This window comes from Calliopsis andreniformis, chromosome 10, assembly GCF_051401765.1.
Source record: "Calliopsis andreniformis isolate RMS-2024a chromosome 10, iyCalAndr_principal, whole genome shotgun sequence".
NCBI classification, from domain to species: Eukaryota; Metazoa; Arthropoda; class Insecta; order Hymenoptera; family Andrenidae; genus Calliopsis; species Calliopsis andreniformis.
Window position 1 is genome coordinate 9,590,091 of NC_135071.1, and position 23,261 is coordinate 9,613,351.

The 23,261-nt window shown below is 33.0% G+C and overlaps 3 protein-coding genes across 7 annotated transcripts in view; 2 read left to right on the forward strand and 1 right to left on the reverse strand.

Annotated features, from left to right (window-relative positions):
• Window positions 1-211: 211 nt before the first annotated feature.
• LOC143184304 (ubiquitin-conjugating enzyme E2 Q2) lies at window positions 212-5,292 on the forward strand. Of its 2 annotated transcripts, XR_013002756.1 has the most exons (7): window positions 212-470; window positions 1,271-1,618; window positions 1,732-1,891; window positions 1,973-2,124; window positions 2,242-2,539; window positions 2,712-2,800; window positions 4,384-5,292. XR_013002756.1 is itself a non-coding variant. In XM_076386381.1 (6 exons), exons 1-6 carry the CDS (start codon window positions 309-311, stop codon window positions 2,741-2,743), a joined length of 1,152 nt encoding a protein of 383 aa, XP_076242496.1. In that variant the 5' UTR covers window positions 212-308; the 3' UTR covers window positions 2,744-5,292. The 2 variants fall into 2 exon arrangements, 1 of the variants encoding a protein (XP_076242496.1); XM_076386381.1 differs by having other exon boundaries at window positions 2,712-5,292.
• LOC143184305 (alpha-tocopherol transfer protein-like) lies at window positions 2,778-12,412 on the forward strand. The gene is made up of 4 exons (XM_076386382.1): window positions 2,778-2,861; window positions 9,228-9,531; window positions 10,721-11,084; window positions 11,425-12,412. The coding sequence occupies exons 2-4, from the start codon at window positions 9,251-9,253 to the stop codon at window positions 11,680-11,682; spliced, it is 903 nt and encodes a 300-aa protein (XP_076242497.1). The 5' UTR covers window positions 2,778-2,861; window positions 9,228-9,250; the 3' UTR covers window positions 11,683-12,412.
• A 5,877-nt stretch (window positions 12,413-18,289) lies between these two features.
• Window positions 18,290-23,261, reverse strand: part of LOC143184454 (zwei Ig domain protein zig-8) — a 201,429-nt gene continuing 196,457 nt past the window's right edge. The window contains exons 7-8 of one of the 4 annotated variants that reach the window (XM_076386697.1): window positions 21,970-22,112; window positions 18,290-19,378 (exon numbers count right to left, since the gene is read on the reverse strand). In XM_076386697.1, the coding sequence (XP_076242812.1) occupies window positions 19,272-19,378; window positions 21,970-22,112 (250 nt within the window). In that variant the 3' untranslated portion in view covers window positions 18,290-19,271. Of the gene's footprint in view, window positions 19,450-21,969; window positions 22,113-23,261 lie in introns of those variants that run through there. The other 3 variants (XM_076386696.1, XM_076386698.1, XM_076386699.1) reach the window with 3 other exon arrangements.

A 23,261-nucleotide genomic window follows, 5' to 3' on the forward strand; every position in this document is an offset into this window, starting at 1 on the left:
TAGTTGGGGCCTCACGAAATCGCACGAACCGAGTGTAAGCATTCAGCGGTGATCAGAGGCGCGCAAAATTGCACGAACCTGGCCGAAGCAGTTAGTAGTGCTCGAACCCGTACGAAATTGACCGAACGCGGCCGAAGGGGTGAGTCGCGATCGGTGGCGCCCGAACTTGGCCGAGCCTGTCCGAAGTAGTCAGTCGCGGTCGCCATTTTGTCGGGTAGTCATCGGGTACGTCGTGTTTCCTTCGCAGTGTTTTTAGGATAAGCGGCGCCGAGAAATTTGGGGTACGGCACTCTCGTACGCTCCCCCAAATGGCTTGTCTGAACACCCTCAAGCAGGAGATCAAAACTCTTGAGTCCGTCTTCCCCAAGAGCCATGAGAGGTTTCAGATAATGTCTGCGAGTGTGGACGAGCTCAGCTGCAGGTTCGTCGGTAAAAATGGGAAGAAATATGAAATACACGCCAATATTACAGTAAGTGTGACCAGCACTATTGCGGATTCGAACAATGCGATTTCCGATCACCAATTTTCGATCGTACAAAGCCCACGTTCCCACTGCCTCGCGACCCATCGGATAAAGAAACAATAACACGAGTGTTATTTAGTTTTTGACAAGAGCAGTATGCAACCTTCTCCTTAAGCCCCTTTTTCAAATTTTGGGGAAGATTTTAGACAGTTACAATCTTTTCTAGTTAGATTGTATCTGGGTTCGGTGGGGCAGTCGTGAAGATTTACTGCCGAATTAATACATCACGGTAGAGGTCAATGTGTGTCATAGAGACTCACAATAATACCTATTCTAGTGTAAGAGACAACAGAATTACTTCTAAAAATAAAAACTTTTCCTTAATAATTCTAGCTTCATTGTCATCTGGCACATAATAACAATAAATATTTTAGTTCTAATTATGATATGTATAACATTGAAGATATTTTGCCCATTGTTCATTTTAAGGAATTCAAAGTTTAACGAAATTTTCAGATAATTTATAGATGTCAGTAGTAAATGCATCTTTGTTACTGAAGCAATTTGTTTTGACGTTTTCTTTTGTAAGTAAAGACAAAGGTCCAAACATTATAATACTCAGTTTCAAACAAGAGCTATTAAAATAAAGAATACGACTTTTTTTCAGCCACCAATGTTAAATGATTAATTATTAAGCTTCTATATTTCCTCAGAATTTAATTCATTTTATTGGTTTAACTTCATTATTAAGATTTACCAATTTTCTGTTTTATAGAATAATTATATTAAGTTATATATTGTTACAGGAAACTTATCCTTCGACACCTCCAGTATGGTTTGCAGAATCAGAGGAGACAAGTGTGACAAACGCGGTACAAATTTTAAGTAATACCACAGGCCGTGACAACCATGTCATTAATCAAGTTGGGATTCTCTTGAAAGAATTATGTAGACTTCACTCGTTGCCAGAACCACCTGATGTTGAACGATTGAGAACAGCTTTGGACCCATTGCGTTTGGGAGGAACAAATGAAGCTGCTGCGCAAAAAATGGAAGCAGATGATGTGGAAGACATTGATGAAGATGAGGAAAGCGAGACTGAGGAAGACCTCCATTTAGACATGGATGAGGGAGATGCTAATGCCAAGAGTAAGGTAAACAGTAATACTATTGAATATAAAAATTGTGTATGTAGTGTATTTATATTTGTATTAAATATTTTACTGTGTTAAATAAATATTTTACTGTGCTAATTTTCTTGTTAAAGGGTGAAGAAATGGATTTGGAGCATCTCGCGACACTAGAAAGGTTGCGGCAGAATCAAAGACAAGATTATTTAAAAGGTTCTCCTTGTGGAAGCGTTCAAGCCACAGACAGGCTCATGAAAGAATTACGCGACATTTATCGAAGTGACAGTTTCAAAAAAGGTAGGGTTCTTTCCTTTAGATTCTATTCTTGAGAAACTTTTGTATCATAGGAATTCAAATAATGTGTTTAATCTATTACAGGAATGTACAGCATAGAATTAGTAAACGACAGTTTGTATGAATGGAATATCAGGCTCATGTGTGTGGATCCTGATTCACCTTTACATAGCGATCTTATACTTCTCAAAGAAAAGGAAGGGAAAGATAGTATTCTTCTCAATATGCTTTTTAAGGTACACCACCATTTCTAAATAGTATTTTTTCTAAATATTCTTTTAATTGAATTTTGTTTTACGGCCTATTTAGAGTATTACCCTTCAGAGGTAGAATAATTTATATTATTGTTGCAGGAAACTTATCCATTTGAGCCTCCATTCGTCAGAGTCGTTCATCCCATGATTTCTGGTGGGTACGTTCTCATTGGAGGAGCAATTTGCATGGAGCTCTTAACGAAACAAGGATGGAGTTCGGCGTATACAGTGGAGGCAGTAATCATGCAGATTTCGGCAACATTAGTGAAGGGGAAAGCACGCATACAGTTTCAAGGATCTGGTGGTGCTGGGAAAGTTTGTGGGAGTCAAGGTCAATATAGTCTAGCACGTGCACAACAATCGTTCAAGTCTCTTGTACAAATACACGAAAAGAATGGTAAGATATTGCTTTTATTTTTCATATAAAGAGATAGGAGTTCATTTGTATTTGTACAGATATTTCGAATAGCTTTCTAAAGTAGCTTCAGTCTTTAATTTTATTTTTGATCATTTAATCTATAAATGATAGTTTTTGTTATCTTATCTACTTCTTTAATTGTATTTTCTAGGTTGGTTTACCCCTCCGAAAGAGGATGGCTAATGACCCCGAAGAAGGAAGAAAAGTATGATGCGTGCTTATAGCTGAGACTTTAATTCGGTGTGTGCCCAACAAATAATTGTTACGATAATGATTTAATACACGAAACAACATTACCTAGGTAACTTAAGATACTGAATTAATCTAATGCATAATTCCTGCGATGGCTGAGGAGGCCGCCGCGCAAACAGTACAGCGTTTGGTTCCGTATGCCTAGATTTTTCAGTAATTAGTGATTTAGATCGCCGATCGCATTTGTAGACGAAGTATGATTTTATCTGGAATCGATTCTTCAGAATCACCAAGAATCGCGATTATTCCAAGTAATGTTAATCTTAGTTCTTTTCTTTTTTTCCTTACTGCGAGTACACATGTTGTACGTACGTACGAAACAGTGTAAACATTCTGTGAACTGCGTCAGTCCGTGCTTCCTTTTGAACAGTGAGGGACACGACAATTAGCGACTTAGATAGTCATATCGAGAATTTTTCTAAATGTTTTTTATCATTGCGAGTTTCCATTCGTTCCATTCTAATTATATTTTAGCATTCTCATTCATCGTGCAATTCATAAATAAGTTTGGGTATATACATTTGTTAAAACTAAGCGAACGATTAAATGCGAGGGTAGCGATGTTTCTGGGGGTAGCGAGTTTTGCTATTGCCTTTTGTATTTATTGAATGATTCTATTCATCAGCGAATGTAACGAGATGAACGAGCCCACAACCAAATCACTGCCTGCTGGGGTACATTAAAATAAGATACATTTTTATAAAGCTGATCTCGCAGTGTACAAGGCTCTAGAGGGATGATGCTACGTAGAATTCCAAGTTTTTTTCCATTCTGCACATCATAAAGAATTGAAGTGTATTTAATTCGACATCAATTTGCTTTAAGAGGTTGTACACTCCTCATGTGAAAGATATTTTTTTACATTTTGTAAGCAATCAATCTTACCGTGTTAGTCATTGAAATTGTAGATATCTGGAGTACTTTGTGTTATATTCACTGTGAATACTGGTATTCAATCTTTAGACTTTATGTCTTAACTTGCTTTCATGTTTCAGTTTCAAATCACGTATATGTAGGGATCGCATAGCAATACTAGATATACATTTCTTTAACTGAGCAAAATAGATAAGGGTTGTATAGATGTACATACACAAGTTCGTATACTAACTGGAGGCGCTCTTTAGAATCAACTTTTTGGGATCCAAGATCACAAAGATACCAGTAATAAAAGAAACATTGAGATTTGGTTGTGTGACTCGTTTAGTCCACTTTTGTCATGAAGTGGTGGATGTGCTTGGGAAAAAAAATTCTGTATGTTGGGCGTACGCTCAAGCGAACCAGTAGTAGTACTCTATATATATACATATATATAATATGTGTATATGTATATATATATATATATTATACACATATAAATATATATCATATAAATATATATCGTGACATTGATTTGCAATTGAAACTCTATTTACACGGCGTATCGAACACGAGGATAACGAGTAAATTAATTTGTGCCACAGTAGAATTTACACCGAAGACGATAAGATAGACATACATTTAATGGCACCGTTAGAACATTGCTTTTTTGAATCATATAGAACGTATCATTAATGTATTTTTCAAATTTCCAGACTACTATGCCTATTGTACCTATCCGCTGAACATTTGCCCCTTATGTACGAAAGTCTCGGACTTCCAGCGGCTTTTTTTGCACGACGAAACTACATCCGTTAGCGATTACACCTGGCGAAAATCAATGGCTAAATGTGTATTCAGAATTTCGATTCCCAGAACGTCTATGCAATTTGTTTCGTACCTACATGCATACACAGACAGCATATATATGTACAACACACACACTCACACATACTCTGTATATAAATATGTGGTTTCATCTTTGTTCATTGCCCTTGCAAAATCTTCAAAAGAATCATAATTGTTCTTGGGGTAATACGAAGATGAGGCTCACAGTTATCAGTAAGAATTATTGGAGTAACTCGGCGGAGTAGCATGGGCCACATAGTTTCGTTCGTGGTGTAATTGGTCATTTTGCGAAATTGCAAGTAATTGTAACGAAATTTAGATTCGTAAGTGCGATCTGAGGGTTCATTGTCAGCGAGCGAAAAATTTGTACAGCAAAGCTTGGCTGACAATGAGCACTGGTTGTTCGGCGTCATTTATCGTTATGTTCTCTGTCGAAGTTTTTTTCTATCTGTTAAGTTTCCTTTTCTTTAAGAATCTGTGAATCGTATATATTGTAAGCAGCCATCGTGGCCTGTATATTTTTGCTACAATTATCGTTAGTACCGTTTCTAAACGTTCTTGCGTTTCACTTCTATAAGTTCTTTCTTTCCTTTTTTTTTTACTCAATTGACATTCTAATGCGATGAATTAAAAACAGATTACTGATGAGATATAATTTATATTGATTCATGGAAATCGACACGAATCTTTCTCAGCTATTGAACAAATTGTTTGAATAGATGCAAAAGTAATGGGAATTTTCGTGAGGAAATAAAGCAGTGAGTATTGAAGAAGGATTTTGTAGTCTTTTTTTAAGCTGAATGCTAGAAATTGGAGGCATCCCTCTTGGATGTGGTTTACTTTTTACATATTACGTGAGATGTTCTCTTCACTATTGCATCGACAAGTGGAATCTTTGTATGATGAGAAGGAATATTGAAATGCAGTTCAACTTAGCGAATCTGACACTTCTAGGAAAATTCTCAGCATTTTCTTCATTTTTGTGTTTAGAATTTGGAGTATATTGGATTGTACAGTGGGTTAAGATTCAAAAAATTGTTTATACGTATAATTTTATACATTTTTATGGTTGTTAGTTTTATTTTTAACACACATTAGTATTGGTTTTTCCCCCTGAGACTATACTGCAAATTATTATACAGTTGCAGATGTAATTGGATGGCGTTGGATAGCCTACAAATTACTTCATTATGTCAAGTTTGCTTGGCTGAACTGTACATGTCGAAGCGAAGATTCTCAAAACCTGAAAAGGTGATCCCTCCGAAAATAGCCAAATGATTTTCATTGATTACGCGTCTTAGATTACAAGTGTTAGTTTACACGCGAACTATAGTATTTCTTCACTATAAGTTCATTGTTACCCTTATATCTTTCAATTATTCGCGAATTTCACTTTTGTACGACTGAAGACGAGAATAAGAAATGATGAGAAGCTAATTTCTTTCTTTGACTCTCGCTTCTGGCATCACAGGATTGTTTTATCGAAAGAAAGTTTAATAATTAAGGAACAGAAATAGAGCAAATTATGGGAATCCTCAATTTGGATCTATGCTACCAACATGATAAGAAAAATATAGAGTCAAAGTTATTTCTGCACTCATAAAATAATATTAGTACAATTAAATTTTTTTTTATCTCTATTGTGTATGTTATAAGCTGTGAACTGTGAACTTATAACGAAGGAATACTATGTATACTCAACACTTTGACTTAGATCTGTGGGAAAATTATTGTCTATGTATTAGGTCATCTCATAAGTAATGTTTCTCGTTTACATGTGGACTCAAAGAAATAGATATTTTGTTGAAAAAAAAGTTGAAATATTATTTGAGAGATTAGTGATTTAATATATTGATCAGTATTGATTTTCTTAGAAGTGGAATTTTTACTGGTGACAGTATTTATGGGAGAACCTAATATATTCATGACGGTGCTGTCCACGTATTCTCAAACAGCTCGCTTAAGTTAACTCAGTTCTAAAAACTGGTAAAGATAGAACATTAATGGACACTTATGCAGAAGAGACTTCAGAACAATCTTTAACTACTCTGCCCTTTTACTGTATACACGAAAAATGATTAGCAAAAGTGGATAAAGCAACATATGGGACTCCTCTCGAGGACAGCACTGTTTTTGGTTCAAACTTTGTTCACCAAAAGCCTCGACGATGCCAAACAAAGTGTTAACGAACTTTTCACTTGTTACGGTGATTTCCAGTGGACTTTTAATTTCAAGACTGATCAAGGTTGGGACCCTCGAGTTCCCTCTTCCAGTATCATGTGCTAAGACTCACCTATCTTCTATTGCGAATCGGTGTGAAGTAGTGCAGAATTGGCCTGCGATCTTTTTCTACTGAACCGATTCTTGATCAAAAATAAAGTGACTCATCGAACGTGTCGAGTAATGAGCATACTTAGTTCATTTAATGATGTCTGATTTTATACTAGACTATGCGGTTTTTACGGACACGTCAAGTCTGAACTCGATTCTTATGCGAAAAAATAGTTGGACTTTTATTCCTGCTATTTAAGGTCGTCTCGGTTTTACTGTAACCGCTGCCTTTGATCACTATCCACCAGTTATAAATATGCAGACATGTGTATCGTTTTTACGTATGTGGTGTCATTTTATCCTTGTACTGTAATCGTCGGTGGAGACGTCAAGGAGAGCGTTGTTCATATCAAAACGACTCGAGGAATTCATTTTTTTCCATTCAATGTCTAGAGGTTCATATGAACGAGTCTGGATCCCTGATTCAAGTTAATGTGACTGCCTTACATCTACCTAATTAATGAACCTGGTAATTAATTAGGCCGTTCATCCTCTCTTCAATCTGCAGAGCGTTTCGTAATGAGCTTTGGAACCGAGAAGATAATTTTGTAGTTGTACACGTAAAGTAGAACGAGTTAAATCAATTCTATTTTTGAGAAGTTCGCATCAAAGTTTTTTAAAATTAAGGGAAAGTAAGAAAGAAGTTCTAACAGTTTATGTTAAGGGAAACTAAATGAAAAGTTCCATCAATTCAATCTCTTTCTATCAAAAATAAAAATTTTATCTCAGAGACTTTAATGAAGGCATAAACTAGATTTTTTAGAAGTGGAATTTATTTTTTTTAGAGTCGCAGATTTCTACAAGTAAGAACAAACTTTTTTGTATGATTTCTCAGTTTTAGAAAATTAAGTTAGACACTTTTTATCACGCATAGTTTAAGAAAGAACAATGTAGAATGTTTCTCATTGATTTTGAGTAAAATTTGCAAATTATGGAGTAGTTGAAAAGAAAGAACACGTGCCTTTGTATAATTATATTTCGAACGAAAATACTGGAGAGGAAATTTGGAAAAAGAAGAAACTGAAACAGAATTAAAATATGAAATTCAGAAAATGAAATGATGCTTGTAGTTTTGTGACATATTCAAGTACCCATTTGCAAATATTAATATTTCTTAACAAGTACTCAACTACTTATTGAGTAGAGTCTATATAAAATTTTTCATTGCATATTTTGAACCGAGTTTTGCCAGGAGAATTATCTTTTCGGTGGCAACGCTTATTGTGAATCTCTATGTTCATACATAGCTTATATTCTGGCTTTAGTTTATAAGCTTCTAATATTAAGATGATTTTGTGTCTTAAATCTGCCTCTCCTACATATGTATATGTGGTATTTGACTCGAGTGATTTCAATGATTCTGGTAGAGCACTGTACTTTCCTTCTATCTATCCCTTTCTCACGCCGTGATTTTGCATTAAGTTATGTTTACTATTATTTAGAAAACTGCTACGAAACACGAGAAATAAAGATTTTAATAAAAAATTTAAAAGAATTTGGGGTGCAAAATGATTAGATTACATTTCCATAGTCACCTATTCATTGTTTATTTCAATTTTTATAAAATACAGTAATGTGATAATATATTCTCTAAATATAAAAAGAAAGAAGTTACTAATTTTTAAACTGGCTGCTTTTTATTTTAAAGGTATATTTCGAAGGCAATTGTAGTATTCATGTGTATGTATCTGAATCTGCGTTTTCCTAATAGCTTCGCACAATTTTCATGTCATTTCAGGATCTATAATTTTATATAGACGACCTCGCTTGTCACGCAAGCACGTATTAAGTAATTTTATCGCATTTTGAGAGCTCGATTCTACTAGAACGTCCACCGAAGTCAGTATCACTCCGTCTTTGGATCTCTGAGTGTGCTAATTGTGTGAACAAATTTTTTTTAAACTTTACTGGAATCTCTTTAAACTTATACGTATTCGAATAAGGTATAATTACTATACAACATTTATAACTACGGTTACTAATTTAAATTACGCAAAGTTTAATGAAATTGCTGTTTCTTCATTTAGAAGGGCTTGAAAAGTTGAGTTGGAGACTTTAATACGATTAGATAATAATTATTTACGTGTCTTCTAGCAATAACTATGTCTCCTGTCAATTAACAAGTTGTTTTAGAATATGTCTATGATTTCCGAATAGTTTCCTTCAGGAACTCATTCTTCTATGTTCCTTAAAAGCTTCTATAAAATTAATTGTAAAACGATAAAGCTGTCTCGAAAATCGAATTAAAAAAATTGTACGTTAAACTTTCTTTTAAAGTTTTCGATTTTTGTATAACGTAGTTATTGAAGATGCAAAGCTCAGACAAAAGTAATGGATTAATTTTGAAGTTTAGAAAATTCATGAGGTTTCAAAATTCCAGAATTAATATTTAAGGAGGCCAAAATGGTGGTGAAAGGAATAACGTACGAGGACGAGCAAAAGAAGAATCCTGACCTGAAAGAGGAGGACATGCAGATGCTGAGAGAGTGGTACAAGAAACAACCCCATTTGCCGAAAATAACTGACTCTGAGTTGGCACTATTTCTGCACAGTAATTATTATCGATTAGAACCTACGAAAGCAACTATTGAAACGTATTATACTGTGAGAACCCACGTTCCTGAATTCTTCGCTAATAGAGATCCTCTAGGAGTGAAAGAACTAAGGAAAGCTTTTCAGACAGTGTGAGTTTCTACTTTGGAAATTTCAATTATGCTTTAACTTTATTTCTTCTTGAGATTATGCAGATTTGCATTTTTTTTTGACCTTTTGCTTGGGTATAAAAACTGTAGAACTTTTTTTCTGTAAAAAAGAAAGACAGAGGTTTACAAATAGTCAAATTCACAAGTGTAATAAAAGAGATACAGATAAATATAGGATATTCTTTTTTTGCATTTCAGTTTTTAATCATTTTGTAACTTACTCGTTTTCAATTATTAGTACCTTTAATAAAGTTCATACTTCTTGTTTAAGTTTCCATCTAGATATAGTACTTGATAAATCTTTTCTGCAGAAGGTGAGTGGTATTAAACGCGATAAAAAATTACAGAGGAAAAGAAAAATTTCAGGAATGTAATAAAAGAGACATAGATAACTTTTGAAAGTAACTCACTGTTGTGTATTCATAATTGTCACAGTAATTATCAATTACATTTTATGAATGAAGTTTAAGAAGAGATGAAGAATATACTTAAATAGCTTGCTGATTAAAGATCTGAAAAATGTATTTTAATAACAAGGTCACTTATGTAATTGTAATACCATAGAACGCGATTCATTCTCTTTTACTTCATATATTGTTATCGCCTCATTCACACGCATCATTCATCACGCAATTATCTTGGCTGCATCTAAGCTTATTGTATGTAATAGTACATTACTGCACAACTTTGGACTATGACGTTACAATTTTGTAACAAATAAGACAAATAATACAAGGGCTTGGATACGTAATTTTATGAAAATCCATGTAATGGTAAAAAGATGTCTTTGATTTCTGATACCTTAAGGGATTTTCCTACTGTAACTTCCTTAGTTACAATATTAACAATTTGTTGAACAAATTCAACAAATATTGATATTTTTAAATAAAATTTTCAATATATATTTATTAAAAAGGATATTAATAAATGATCAAAAATGAATAAAATCGAAATTGTAGTTTTTCTAAAATTAATTCTCAAAGTTTTCACTAGTTATGAAAGAGTCAAAGTAGGGGAAACACTAAAATCTGCAACAACTATTTTTGAGTCTATCTGTGTTTATTTCTCTAAAATGCCAATAATTTTTAACATAAAAGAAGAACACTATGTTCCATTAAAACTTATTAACACATTCTACATACAGATATTTCATATCTATTATTTGTTCTAGAACGGTCCAGGTATTAAAAAAACCGACTTCGGAAGGCTATCCAATTCTCTATGGCAGGTTAATCGACTACGAGCCCTCCAATTACGTCTACAACGATACCATGAAATATTTAAGCATGGTCGTGGATTTGTGGCTTCACGTGGAAGGCACCATGCCAGGGCACATTATCTTATTTGATATAAAGAATGTTGTTTTCGGACACGCAGCTAGATTAAGTCCCATGGGGTTGAAGAAGTACCTTTACTACTTGCAAGATGGCTTGCCTGTGCGTCTAAAAGGCTTTCACTTCATGAATATTACGCCTGTCATGGATGTCATACTTAATATGATGAAACCATTCATGAAGAAAGAGTTATTAGATATGGTAATAAGGATTAGTTTAGCTACTGACTGCCCGACAATTAGTTATTGAGAGAAAATTTGTAGAGCGATTCTAGATGACAAAGTTAAGGCAGAAATAAATTGTTATCAGCTCTTTGTACGTAGACGATAGTTGAATGTTTGAAAGGCAATTTGAAGCGCTGAGATTCGATCTGTTTTTTAATTTGTGAGAATAAAATTTTCTTCCGACTGTTGTCGAGCATTCTGTACAGTAGAAAGATCGTTTTTCTTAGAAAGCATTTCTATTAGGAAATTTTTAGTCTTGTTTTTAATAACAGTTTAAGATTTTTAAAAATAGCTTACATATTTGTTTGAATATTTAGCTTCATACACACTCGAATTTGGACACTCTATCGAAGTTCATTCCCATCGACGCACTACCAAACGAAGCAGGAGGAAAAGCAGGCCCCTTGAAAGAGCTACATAACAACGTAATTAAAGAACTTGAGGAAAATCGAGACTGGTTCCTGGAAGAAGAACGCACTAAACGAGTTAATGAATCATTGAGACCAGGCAAAGGGAAATCGGCGACAGATCTTTTCGGTGTCGAAGGGAGCTTTAAGAAACTTGAGATCGATTAAATCTTATTGTGAAAGCAGTTTAACCAGGGTACTATCAAATTTTTAATTATTGGGAGTTCAATATTTTGTAACACGAATGTGATATTGGAATTATTAACAAATGTACACGCTTAGTTAATACAAAGTTGAAGATTACTTATTACTAAACTGCGGATTTTTATGCATTTATAGAAAATTTAAGTGTATAAAAGAGTCAAAATGCACACTCTATACAAAAACATTTAAAAATACTAAAAGCAAAGTAGGAACTACGATATTTAAAGAATGAAGCAGATTTTTATTCAGCTTTTACTCAAAATGCATCTATAAATATTTGATTTTGCATAAAAGTCCGCAGTCTACTTATTACTTTGTTGCCAGTTATTAAAATATATTTGCGCAGTGAAATATCTTACTAAATTTCCACATTAATTAGGTATTATTACTCTTCATTTTCCTTGAAGATAATGTACCATCTGTCAGGAACATTAATATTTCCTTCTCATTAATGCCAAAAGAAACGACAGTCATGATGTAACAATTTCGTGAGAATAATTTACCCTACTTGATATATTGTCCATCTAGCTGGCATGTATCTACTATGTAATTAAAGATACAAGTAACTTATCTTTTTCACTCTGTTGCATACCATTTTTTAATAAATGTTAGAAGAACCTTGCTTGTCATGTAGTTTACTACATGATACAATGATGTGATATTCTAATATAATAAGATCGAGAATTTCTGTAACTGTCGAAGAATATATTTCAAACAACAAAAGTTGCATTCGTATAAAAAATGTGAATAATGCTGTTTCATAATTATTTAACCGATTAAAAGTACACGCGAAAGAACTAATTTTAAACAAAATTGTTGCTATTAAAACTTTGAAGCTAAAAATAATAGGAATCAAATTTAAATACATATATGTACGTATACTTCTGCATTACTAAAAGAATTTTTAATAATTCTGCAGGAATGTTATAATTAGTTTTATGAAATACGTTGCATAATTTATCCAAATTATGTAGATTATCATAAAATATTTAAAGGTATCTTATGAATAGAATTTCTGCACCAATTTTGTATTCATGTATGTATCCTCTCGCGCCATTAATGCTGACTTGGTGCGCATGCGCAAGTATTCGAAATCCAGGCAGCGTCATTGTGTGACTCTTTCAATCGCACAAAAATTTGGTAACATATTTCATATTTGGGCCAACATTAATTGAAATCGGAGTTGAAGGTAAAGTGCTTTATACGTACTTAGATAGATATTTTACGAAAAATAAGTATTAGGTCGAGTTTAGCTTAGGGAAGGCTTGAACTGTCTATTATTCATGAGCAGAAGACACTGAAAACACCTTTGAGTTTCTAAATCAGTACTGCAATTGCCTGCGGTCACAATATTGCATAAGATCTATTCGTAATTAGCCATAATGCTATTACTTGAGACTATGATACAATAGTGTATAGGATAAATGTATCAATTACTGTGCTATTAAGGTTAACTTTCGCAGCTTTGATTAAATTAAACGGTATTATCTCACTTTTTTGGACTTTTCAACGCATTTAAATTGTATTTTAATACTTTTTCTAATAATAGGAACTTTTTCGTAACTAAGATATTAGAAACATTTTAAATATTAATTAAAATACAAAAAGAAGTTCATGCACCAATTACTGCCACATATAAAAATGCATGGAGTAAATGCTGCGTGCCAATTACCATGCAGTTATTAGGTTTTTATTGTTTTAAAAGAGTATCTGTGTTGTTTTCAATTCGAATATGTAACTTAATGGTTCGAGTTTACGCAAAAAGTAAATATTTTTAGTTTAATAGTGTTATATTTTGTTATATGTGAAAATAAAAGGCGAGGGGGGAGGGAGGCACAGTCGTCAGTCCTCACATAGTAATTAGTATTCTCATTCTTTATAGTTGCAGAGCATTATTATATTCAAACTCAACACAGCAGTGATTTCTGAATGTTTTTGCGGACATCTTTAACCAACAGATTTTTGGGAAAGTTATACAGGTTCCTTGAAGGTTAGTTATTTCTTCTCTAGAAACATATAGATTTTAGAAACATACATATAAAGTTTCGTTTCAAAAAATTCGAAATAGAATTATTTGAAATTTTTTTTATTTTATAGTATAATATTATATTACATTATACTGTAAAGAATGTTATGAAGTATGCAGAGTGTTCAACAACAGATGTCAAAAATGTTAAGAGATGATTCTATATGCCAAAGTAAGACGAACTTGAAGAGTGACAAAATTGCATTTGAGTCTTTATTTTGGAGTTCTTGTTGCAAAAAGTGTTTAAAATTCATGTGAAATATGTCTGATTTAGGACTCATTCTACTGCTGCCGTGCATTAGCCAGATCAAGATATAGCGAAGTCAGTAGAATGAGTCAGTAGAATAAGTTGAGTCAGACACCTTTCGTGCATATTTTAGGTTTAGATATTTCTAATAGTTAACAGTTTGGGCACAAATTTTCAAATGCAATTTCGTCACTCTTCATTTTCATCTTAGTTTGGCATCTAGAATCTTCTCTTAAAGTTCGTGATCTGTTGTTGCATACTCTGTACAGTATAACTATTAGTACAATATGAACAATATAAAAGAATGTAGTATAGTATAATATAAACGAGTAAAGATCAGTACATTTAATTTTATAATAAATTTTCATTATGAAAATTCTTTGCATGTAGAATTTCTCTCATTATTGTACTTGGCACCCAACGAAAGATACAGTTTTTTAATTACTATTATCGGACTGCGTTGAGACGTGAGAACAGTTGAATTTCCTTGCGTAATTTTGGTTCACACCTTTTTCATCCACGTAATAATTCAGAAGTCCCTTCCCTGAAACAATCGTGATCGTGCAACGTAATACTTCGCGGTAAATAATGATCGTGACAGCCTGCCCACCGCCATTATTTACGATTGCGCTGCTTCTTGATATATCGACGGTAATTAATAATGGAGACAATAAATGAACCATGATAAAAGCGGTCCTCTTTCCATACTTCCATAGTCCTGATTTTTGGTCTGCACACAGCCCTTCTCTTTAACTAATTTTATATTTTGTTTTCCCTCCCTTTTTCTGTGTGTATACATATTTCTATTTTCTACATCTCTGCTTTGCCAAGTATCTTATTTTCTTTATAATAGCCCTCTTTTCTTTTTTCTAATGAAGTTAATAGTCTTCAAGTTTGTTTGTTTGTTCCTCTTTTTTTCTTCTTAAGGAGTTTTGACCTATTTCGCTCTTAATTTTTTCTAAGTTTTCTCTCGACTTGAATTCAAGAGTGCGTAAAAGAGACTCGTTATGATTACGCGTGAAGAAAATATTTCTACTTCCTTTTTCTGAATATCTATACTTTTATTTGATTCAAAATTCGAAACTGAAAATTTCGTCTACTGTTTTTATCTGCTGTTGTGAAGAACGTTTTACTTTACCTTTTTTCTTCTACCTTCAGCCCATATTCTGTGGATACAATACTTGTTTTCTGTCCCTCACGTTTGGTTTTCTTTTTCATTTTTTTATGTATCTACCAACCCTCATCCTCTTATTCTTTTTTATTGCCTTCCCACCCTACAGATTATATCACGTATCGAGTTATCGTTTCGCCGTTTATTCGACCCACGAACAGACGCAAAATATCGCGTCGAATATTGCCCTGTCGTTTATCATTTATCATCTGAACTGTTGCTATGATTATGCCATATAATAATACAGCTAATAAATTATTATAGCGAATGGCCATTGTAAATAGGGTGGTGATTTTCATTGTGAATGAATACGTATCTCTCTTGGTGATTCATAATTTGGAAACCGCCAGAAGTAAATTACGAAATTGTTAATTAATACATACGTTGTGGCTCATATCATCAAGGCATTTTAGAACTTTTAATTTCTGTAACTTTCGACGTAAATTGAATTCGAATGTTTTGAAATACTTTCATATTTCAAAGTTTCGACGTTTTTTATAGGCCATCACTTTAGTTTCATTAAAATCCAGTCAATCCAATGTATGATTTATACTAGTTTAACCTGGTTTTATATTTATGATTTACAATTATGCATTTATGTATATTGAGTTACTCTATAAATTATATGAGTACATATGGGTATCACATATTTCTCTGTGAAAAGGAAGAGAAAAACCAATTTATTCTAACTATTCTAACGAACTGTTAAATATCTATACAATTTTTTACGAATTTTTACAATAGTTCATCTGCCTATTAATGTTCCGATTTTCCTTTTATAAAATTATATATCTATGGAGAAATTGTAGTATTATGTGTATGTTTCACTTATAGAATAGGTCTAATTATTTATCTTTGTTATTTTTTATCACATAAAGTGAGAATTTCGAATTGTTCTATCCTTTCTGAAAGGATTACGTATTTTAGGGTTCACGTTTGATTGATGTTGATGTCCTGCCTTCTAAATTTATTTTATATTGTAGTTTTATAATTTTCTATTGTAGTTGCTTCTGGAATAATTAATTATTTAAGCTTGCATGGGAGAGACACACCATTATTCAAATTTCAAAAGCTAATTAATTAATTTATGATAATATATAGAAACTTAAATTAAATTAAATTCTCATTAGTCTACTATTTATTTTTATTTGTTTTCTAGATAACAAATAAAATTTGTTAACGTTACTGTTTAGACCTCTATAACTCGTTACTTACTGTTAGTTACGATTAACAGGTGATTGAAAAATAAATAGATTCGTCGATGCTTTATCCTTTATTCTTCCTAAAAGCTGCACAAATTGCCAGCATGTCTTTTTAAGCAAGTTACTTGAATTGACTAGGCTTCTTCATGAAACTACTTTAAGTGGTTTAATCAGGCTTCTGCTCATGCAGAGCTGCAGGATCGATAACAGGATGCAGAAACACTTTGAGAACGGCTGGAGATCGACAGGCACGCAATCATCCGAGGATTAAATAGATCCTCTGTTGTTCTCGAACTGAAATTACTTAAGTATTTATTGATTAAATTTTGCCTTTCTTAATGACAAATTTTTGGTTTTCTAGAGAATTATTTATTAGACATTTACCTTTAGAAGGAATTGTCAATGTATTGTTTGGTTAAGAACTTAAACAAGAACTCATCATTCATTTGTATCGAAGAGTTTGTTTTAAACATAGTTATGGTTATGAAATAGTTATTTTCTTAGTAAAGTAGAATAATTAAAAATATTAATGATATTAATTTCTTAGTAACTGTAGTTTTCACGATGTTCGTTAACTGTTAGCCCAAAAACAATTATTATCCATTGTTTTCTGATATATTTATTTGAAAGATACTTGAAAAGAGATTTACTTCTTCCAAATCTCCAATCTGGAACATCTACAAAGGAGAAAAAGGAGGATACAGTAGAAAAAGAGACAAGAAATCTTGCAAAACGCATATCGTATATTTCGTAATCTCGTCGCCCGAAACCTTGAATCCACATTGAATCCAAGTATTAATCTGCTGTTAACTCGCGCGTTTGATTCGTCGAATAAACTTTGATAACCATCGGAAGAAAAGATAAGTCTCCGCGTAAAACGTCGTTCAATACTTTAATTATAAATTTAATAACTAATTGTTCACTTTGGGAGCAGGCTGGCAGTTAACTCTTTCCATCTCGATATAGCCTCGTCCTTTGAGTCGCCAACATTGGGCGAAAATGGACTTTTAGAATGACTCTTCCTATATAACAATCTATAGTATGTTCTTAGTTCACGAATTTTTCTTTTGCTTTATATTTCATTATTCCAATTAAAAATGCAAAAAAGGAACTGGGATTTTGTGCCCTTTTACGTAGATGTAGATACTTATCATTTAACGTGGATCGTTATAATTATACCTACATTATAACAGAATGTCTTTATAATTTCATTGTATGTACATATTTAAAAATTAAGTTAAATTCAATGGTTTCCCTTTTGTTGTGGAGGATAGTTTTTATTTTCTAAAATATATTGATCAAGAATTATCAATAAGATAGTTCTATTTGTCTCACAGAAAATTAGAAAACAAGTATCTTGAAAGTCTCTCAAGAATTCTGAAACATTCGTGAACCAAGTAGTAGAGTAGTACAATTGGGTGCCCAACACTTTTCAGTGAACAAGATCAAGCATAATCAAGACAGACACACATCACACTTCACTTTCTCGATATTCATAATCAACGTGAGTCTGCAAATATATATATCCTCAACATTAAACGAGGGAATAACATCATATAACTAAGCACTTCATCTAGTTCCGGTTTACAAAACTATATTAGGTAATACTGATGATTCGAGGCTTCTGGTTCGCTTTTAGTTAGTTATCCTCTCCTTCAATTTGTAAATCGAATTTATCTTTTCAAGTAACTTTTGCATTACAATTTTTATAATGTTTGAGGCAAAAGCAATTTATCAGTTTAATCTATTTTCATTCGAAATGTTTGTAATATTCGTTGTATTTTTTTTAATATTCTTTGTTTCAAAATAAGAAATTATTTTTCCTTAAAATTTGAACATTTTCATTAGAGTCGAACTTAATAATCCTTTGTAAATTAGTTTGTGAGTAGAATTCTTCTTGAGTATTTCTTACATGAACATAAATATGAATATGAAAACTGAAATAACTGTTCATGTGTTGAGTTATGAACATAGTATACAGTAGCTCATAAATTTGAGTAGGAAAGTTTATTAGGCTCCCAAGTTCATATTTTGAAGATATTTTACTATTTATATAAAAATTGAGAAAAGTAGAAATATTCGAATTCATATAAAAGGAGTTTGGCTATATTTGAACAAATTTGTGTGTTTCTATATAGTAAAAAGATTCAATTCTTAAATGCATTAACTCTTAAACGCATTCTTAAATATTTCTAAAGAATAGTAAACTATTTTGAAATTGCCCATTTATACAGAATAATTCTTCCTGAACGAACTCCAGAACGACCGTAGATTTTTACTCGAAGATTTCTCAGTAACATGAAGACAAACAATTATTTTTGTGCTCAATTGTAAGCGTACACTGACACAAATTTCTTTAGAAAGGATTATTATGCTCCCATGCCTAAGTTAAATGCATGATTTTTCCAAAATTAATAACAAATCACTTTGAAATTGCCAATTTTTGTAATAAAAATAATTCAAAGGCATAGATATATTACTAACCCGCAACACTATGCATTTAAGTGATGGGAGTCTCAAAACAATTAAAATTCCGAATACAAGTCGCCTCCAAGACAGAACTAGAGGACCTTATTGCATAAAGCGAGTGTTTAGCGAGGTGACTGGTCGAAATTAATATTTATTTGCCGGATTTTCCAGTCTCTCACTGCCCGAAAGAAACTTTTGCAAAGTCTTCTTAAGCAGGAAGAATCGCCCCGTTAGCTGTCGCTCAAAAAGAGTCATTTTCAATCGCCCTAAGAACAATACCAAATCTGCCAGCCTCTCCCTTTTTTCTGCCACTCGCTCGCCCATTCTTTCCCTTCGCTTGCACGCTACGTCCATTCTTCAACGATAATATAAAAGTCCGTATTGTGTCGCGATGCGACGACAGTGGCCCACGTCGTGTCTGTTCCGCATGTCGGGCCTTCATCTGAGCACCTGTTGTAGCTGGTTGAGGAGAAGAGACAGCAGGAGCAGCGATCTGCCGACGCTGCTCGTCCCGACGCCTCCGTGATGCAGCTCGGCTAAGCTTTCTCCTGAAACACCGGTACGCACACTCAAACACCGAGCTGGCGACTCGTGGGGATTGTGTCTGCGAACTGAACTGTTTTCCTCTCTTATTGTTGGATTTTGATATTTAGGATGGCAGAAACGTTAGAATAGAAGCAAAGTAGAAAGTAGAATAGAATTGTTAGGTGGTGTTTGAATGAACTGTGATGCACCCCAGTCAATAGGGGAGATTGGAGTCGAAAGTAACAGGGGGCAGTTGTAACATGTTAAGTAATTTAATTATAGCAAATTTTGGATATATGATGCAAAACTACAATTTAAGTATATATATCCATATCCTAACGAAATAAATACTCGGTAAACAAATATATTGAACGAAATTAGTTTTCGACACATAGCGACAGAATTATAATTCAATCTGAACCATTTAAAGGAAATACCGATCGTTAATCACAACTTTTAAGCATGTTGTTATTGAAATTTTGTAATATAAGTTCAAAGACGATGTCTGGGACAATTGTAATACCATCTGTCAAGGTCAAAAGTAACGTAAAAAGTAAGGGATCTCTATTTTTGTGAAAACTGCAAAAGCCAATAATTCATACCTACACAATAAGTCCTTATTTTTTCCAAAATATGATTTATTAGTTTTTGATTTATATTTATATAATATTATAATTTAATTAAGAAATCTCTTGATTTCTTAAAGATAAGACTTTGTTACTATTGACTCTATACCATGTTGTAACATTTTTTCCGCTTCGCATTTTTTAATAATAACTTGTGTATTACTTGGTATAAAGTACAGTGGCTGCGAATAAATAATCTCAGATAATTAGATAACATTTTCGTACAAAAATTGTTGTTTTATGTGTAATACTTTATGAGTTACTGTATTCTAAAGTGAAAGTGTTACAGTTGACCCCAGTTTCTTGTAGAATAGTAGTCACTTGAAGGAATGAGTTTATGGAGAAGAGATTTCTTGCTGATGGTAATTTGTATACGATAATTCTCTGGTTCACATGTAGTCACAAGAAATTTACTTTACAACACTATAGCGCGGCACTAATAAAAATTGGCAGATGATTTCAAAGTTTTGGACAGTACTTATGCATATACGTATGTAAAATATTTGGAAAAGAAATAGAAAAAAATTCAATTTACCATAAATTAATTATTTTTAATAAATCTATTATCTACACATCGAGAATCTCAATTCTTTTTGAGTTCCGAAAACTATTACACACATTATTATTTTACTCCTTATCCTTCATTTAAACAAGTGTTGATCTTGTTTTTACTTTTGTACTGGTCGTTATTTTTAGCTACTGATAATTCTCATTTATCTTATCGACTTTGTTCTGCGTCACACTTAAGATTGTTATAATTTTTTAGCAGCCTGAGAGCTGTGTTCTCTGCTATTTCTTCCGTCACGCACACCTGTAATTAAGTATACTATGCATAATTATTACATAATATTTAATGCGACCACGTGACTACCGCTCTGACAGCGTTGTAGAGATTATAGGCGCACGCTTGACGTGACTTTTTAACATTACTTTACCTGAAACTACTAGGCAGAGATGCCAAATAGCTGACATCATTTTTGGGCAACTATTGCTCTACCTCGAGACAAAAAATTTAACTAATATTGAATAAAGTCTAAGCTGATCGATTTTTATATTAATTTACACTTCTGTTACGTTTAAGTATGAAGATAAATATGAAATATAGATGTGAGAATCTTCAAAAATTGTTCGTGTTTATTAGAGAGGATTGATTTCGTCGTACCATCGAATTTCACTTGAGAGTCTTCTACACATGGAAAATTAGTTAAAAATATTATGCTTCCTTTTTTAATTTTGGAATTTTGAACTTTCAACTATTTTATGTTTTCACATTTTCAAATGTTTGAATACCCAAATATTCAGAGTTTTTTATATTTTAAATATTTATAAATTCTTAATTTTTCCAATATTGAACTTTCAAACTTTCTAAGATTCAAAGAATTCAAACTTTCAAATTCATCAGTCTTTGAATTTTTAATTCTCAAATCTTCAAAGTCTTCTTATATGTTTGTTTCAATTTCTGTATTTTAAATCATGGATCTTTCTATCTGAACTTTAAGTGACAGCTTGGTATTTAAACAACTATACATAGATGCAAAGGGAGGCACAACAAAATGTTAAATAATCTATAAAAGTTTGGAATTTCTTGTTACATATTATGAGAAACTCTCAATACTTTTTGTTATAAGAATGGTTTCACATTAAGTTCAAAATTTGAAAATTTGAGGTACTGAAAACATGTAGGTATTTGTAAAATCGATTTAAAAATTTGTAGATTCGAGTGCTTCGAATATTTAAAAGATCAAAATTAGAAAATTTATTAAATATGAATGTGATATTTTTGTCTCATTATAATAATTTGATCATTTTTACTATAGATAACGTGTTCATTTGTGAGAGATTCTCAAGTGAAAGTCTACGGTACAACGAAATTCGGTAATGGGTCTCAACAGATGTTTTAAAGAGAATTAATTTCTGCTTCTAATCTTGAGTACTCTTGATTCTGGAATCTCTTACTTATATGACGAGAAAATGTTAATTCTCACCGTTCAGCACGTGCACGTGAACCGTGGCTGGTTGATCAGGCATCGTGGTGAGATGACACGTGTAGTTGCCGCTGTCAGCTGGTCCCACCCTTGCTATGCTGAGAGTCGAATTGGCCCCCTCTTCCATTAGGTCCGTTTTCACGCTAGGCATGCAAATTGTCAATTGAAATTTAAATTTCAAACGGAGCACATACAGGAACAATTTTCTCTCGAAAAGACAAGCAAAAAGAGATTTCAATTTTAGTCATTTCTTTATAGTACGCTCGACACGTTCACAGTCCTGTGATCCACATGTGGGTCAGGGCAACTTAAACGACGATTTCTGACGATACATTTATGGCCTTTATTTCAGCTTTCGAGCTTTAAGGAAGCGTTATAAACAGACTGCATGACATAGTACCGTGCTCCAAGTTGCGGTAATTGCGGTAGCAGCGCGATAAGGGGCAGGAAATGTCCTTTAATTGAAAAAGTTTCCTCAGTTGCAATTTCTACCTTCGCTGCAGTACTCGAGGCTTGAAGCTGGGTTCGAGGATGATTGCTCGATGATCCAAGGTGTTAAGAAACCTCGATCCTCTTCTGGGTCGGTGTTAATGAACCACCTACCATTTCGAACGTTCTTTCTAGCCTCTGCTAATTGCGTTGACGCGTGCTAAGGTAATAGGATTAACATTCTAGGGAGATTGTGAATTTGTCTCTGTAATTTTAATGCCCTGAAAAATGGCCGTGTGGACTGTGAATGCATAATAAACAGGTTTGAATCCCTGTCCTATTAAGGCGACTATGTTTGCGCGTAATTTAATTGTGTCAGTTGTTGTTTTTTGTTTGTGTTCGTCCTTATGAAATAAATTTTTGAAGCAATACTTTATGCTGACCCGTTGAATTTGTAGAGCTAAAGGGAAAAAAGTTTTTTTAGTTTGTCACTTTGATAACAGATGGACCATGGTGTTTTAATTAATTTTCTAGTTCTGTTTTTCTTTTCTTAATTCTTAGTTCCTTTTATGGTTCTCAACCCCCTTATTTATCGTTTCTTTTTCATGGAAATGTTGAGATTCGTTACTGAACAATGTACGACTGATTCTGTCGTATTATTAAATTTGAAGTACTCCATCTTCTTGAATTCGTCAGTCGTTTTCCTAGTTATTTTTTTCTCTCGTCGCTAGAAAAGATAACTTCAGTAATTTGTATCTTTATGCATTTCCTAAGTAGATTATGAAATATCCATACATCTGTATTTACTAACATTTTCATAAATGGTAACTCGTAAATCTATAAACTACTATTTTAATAAAAGA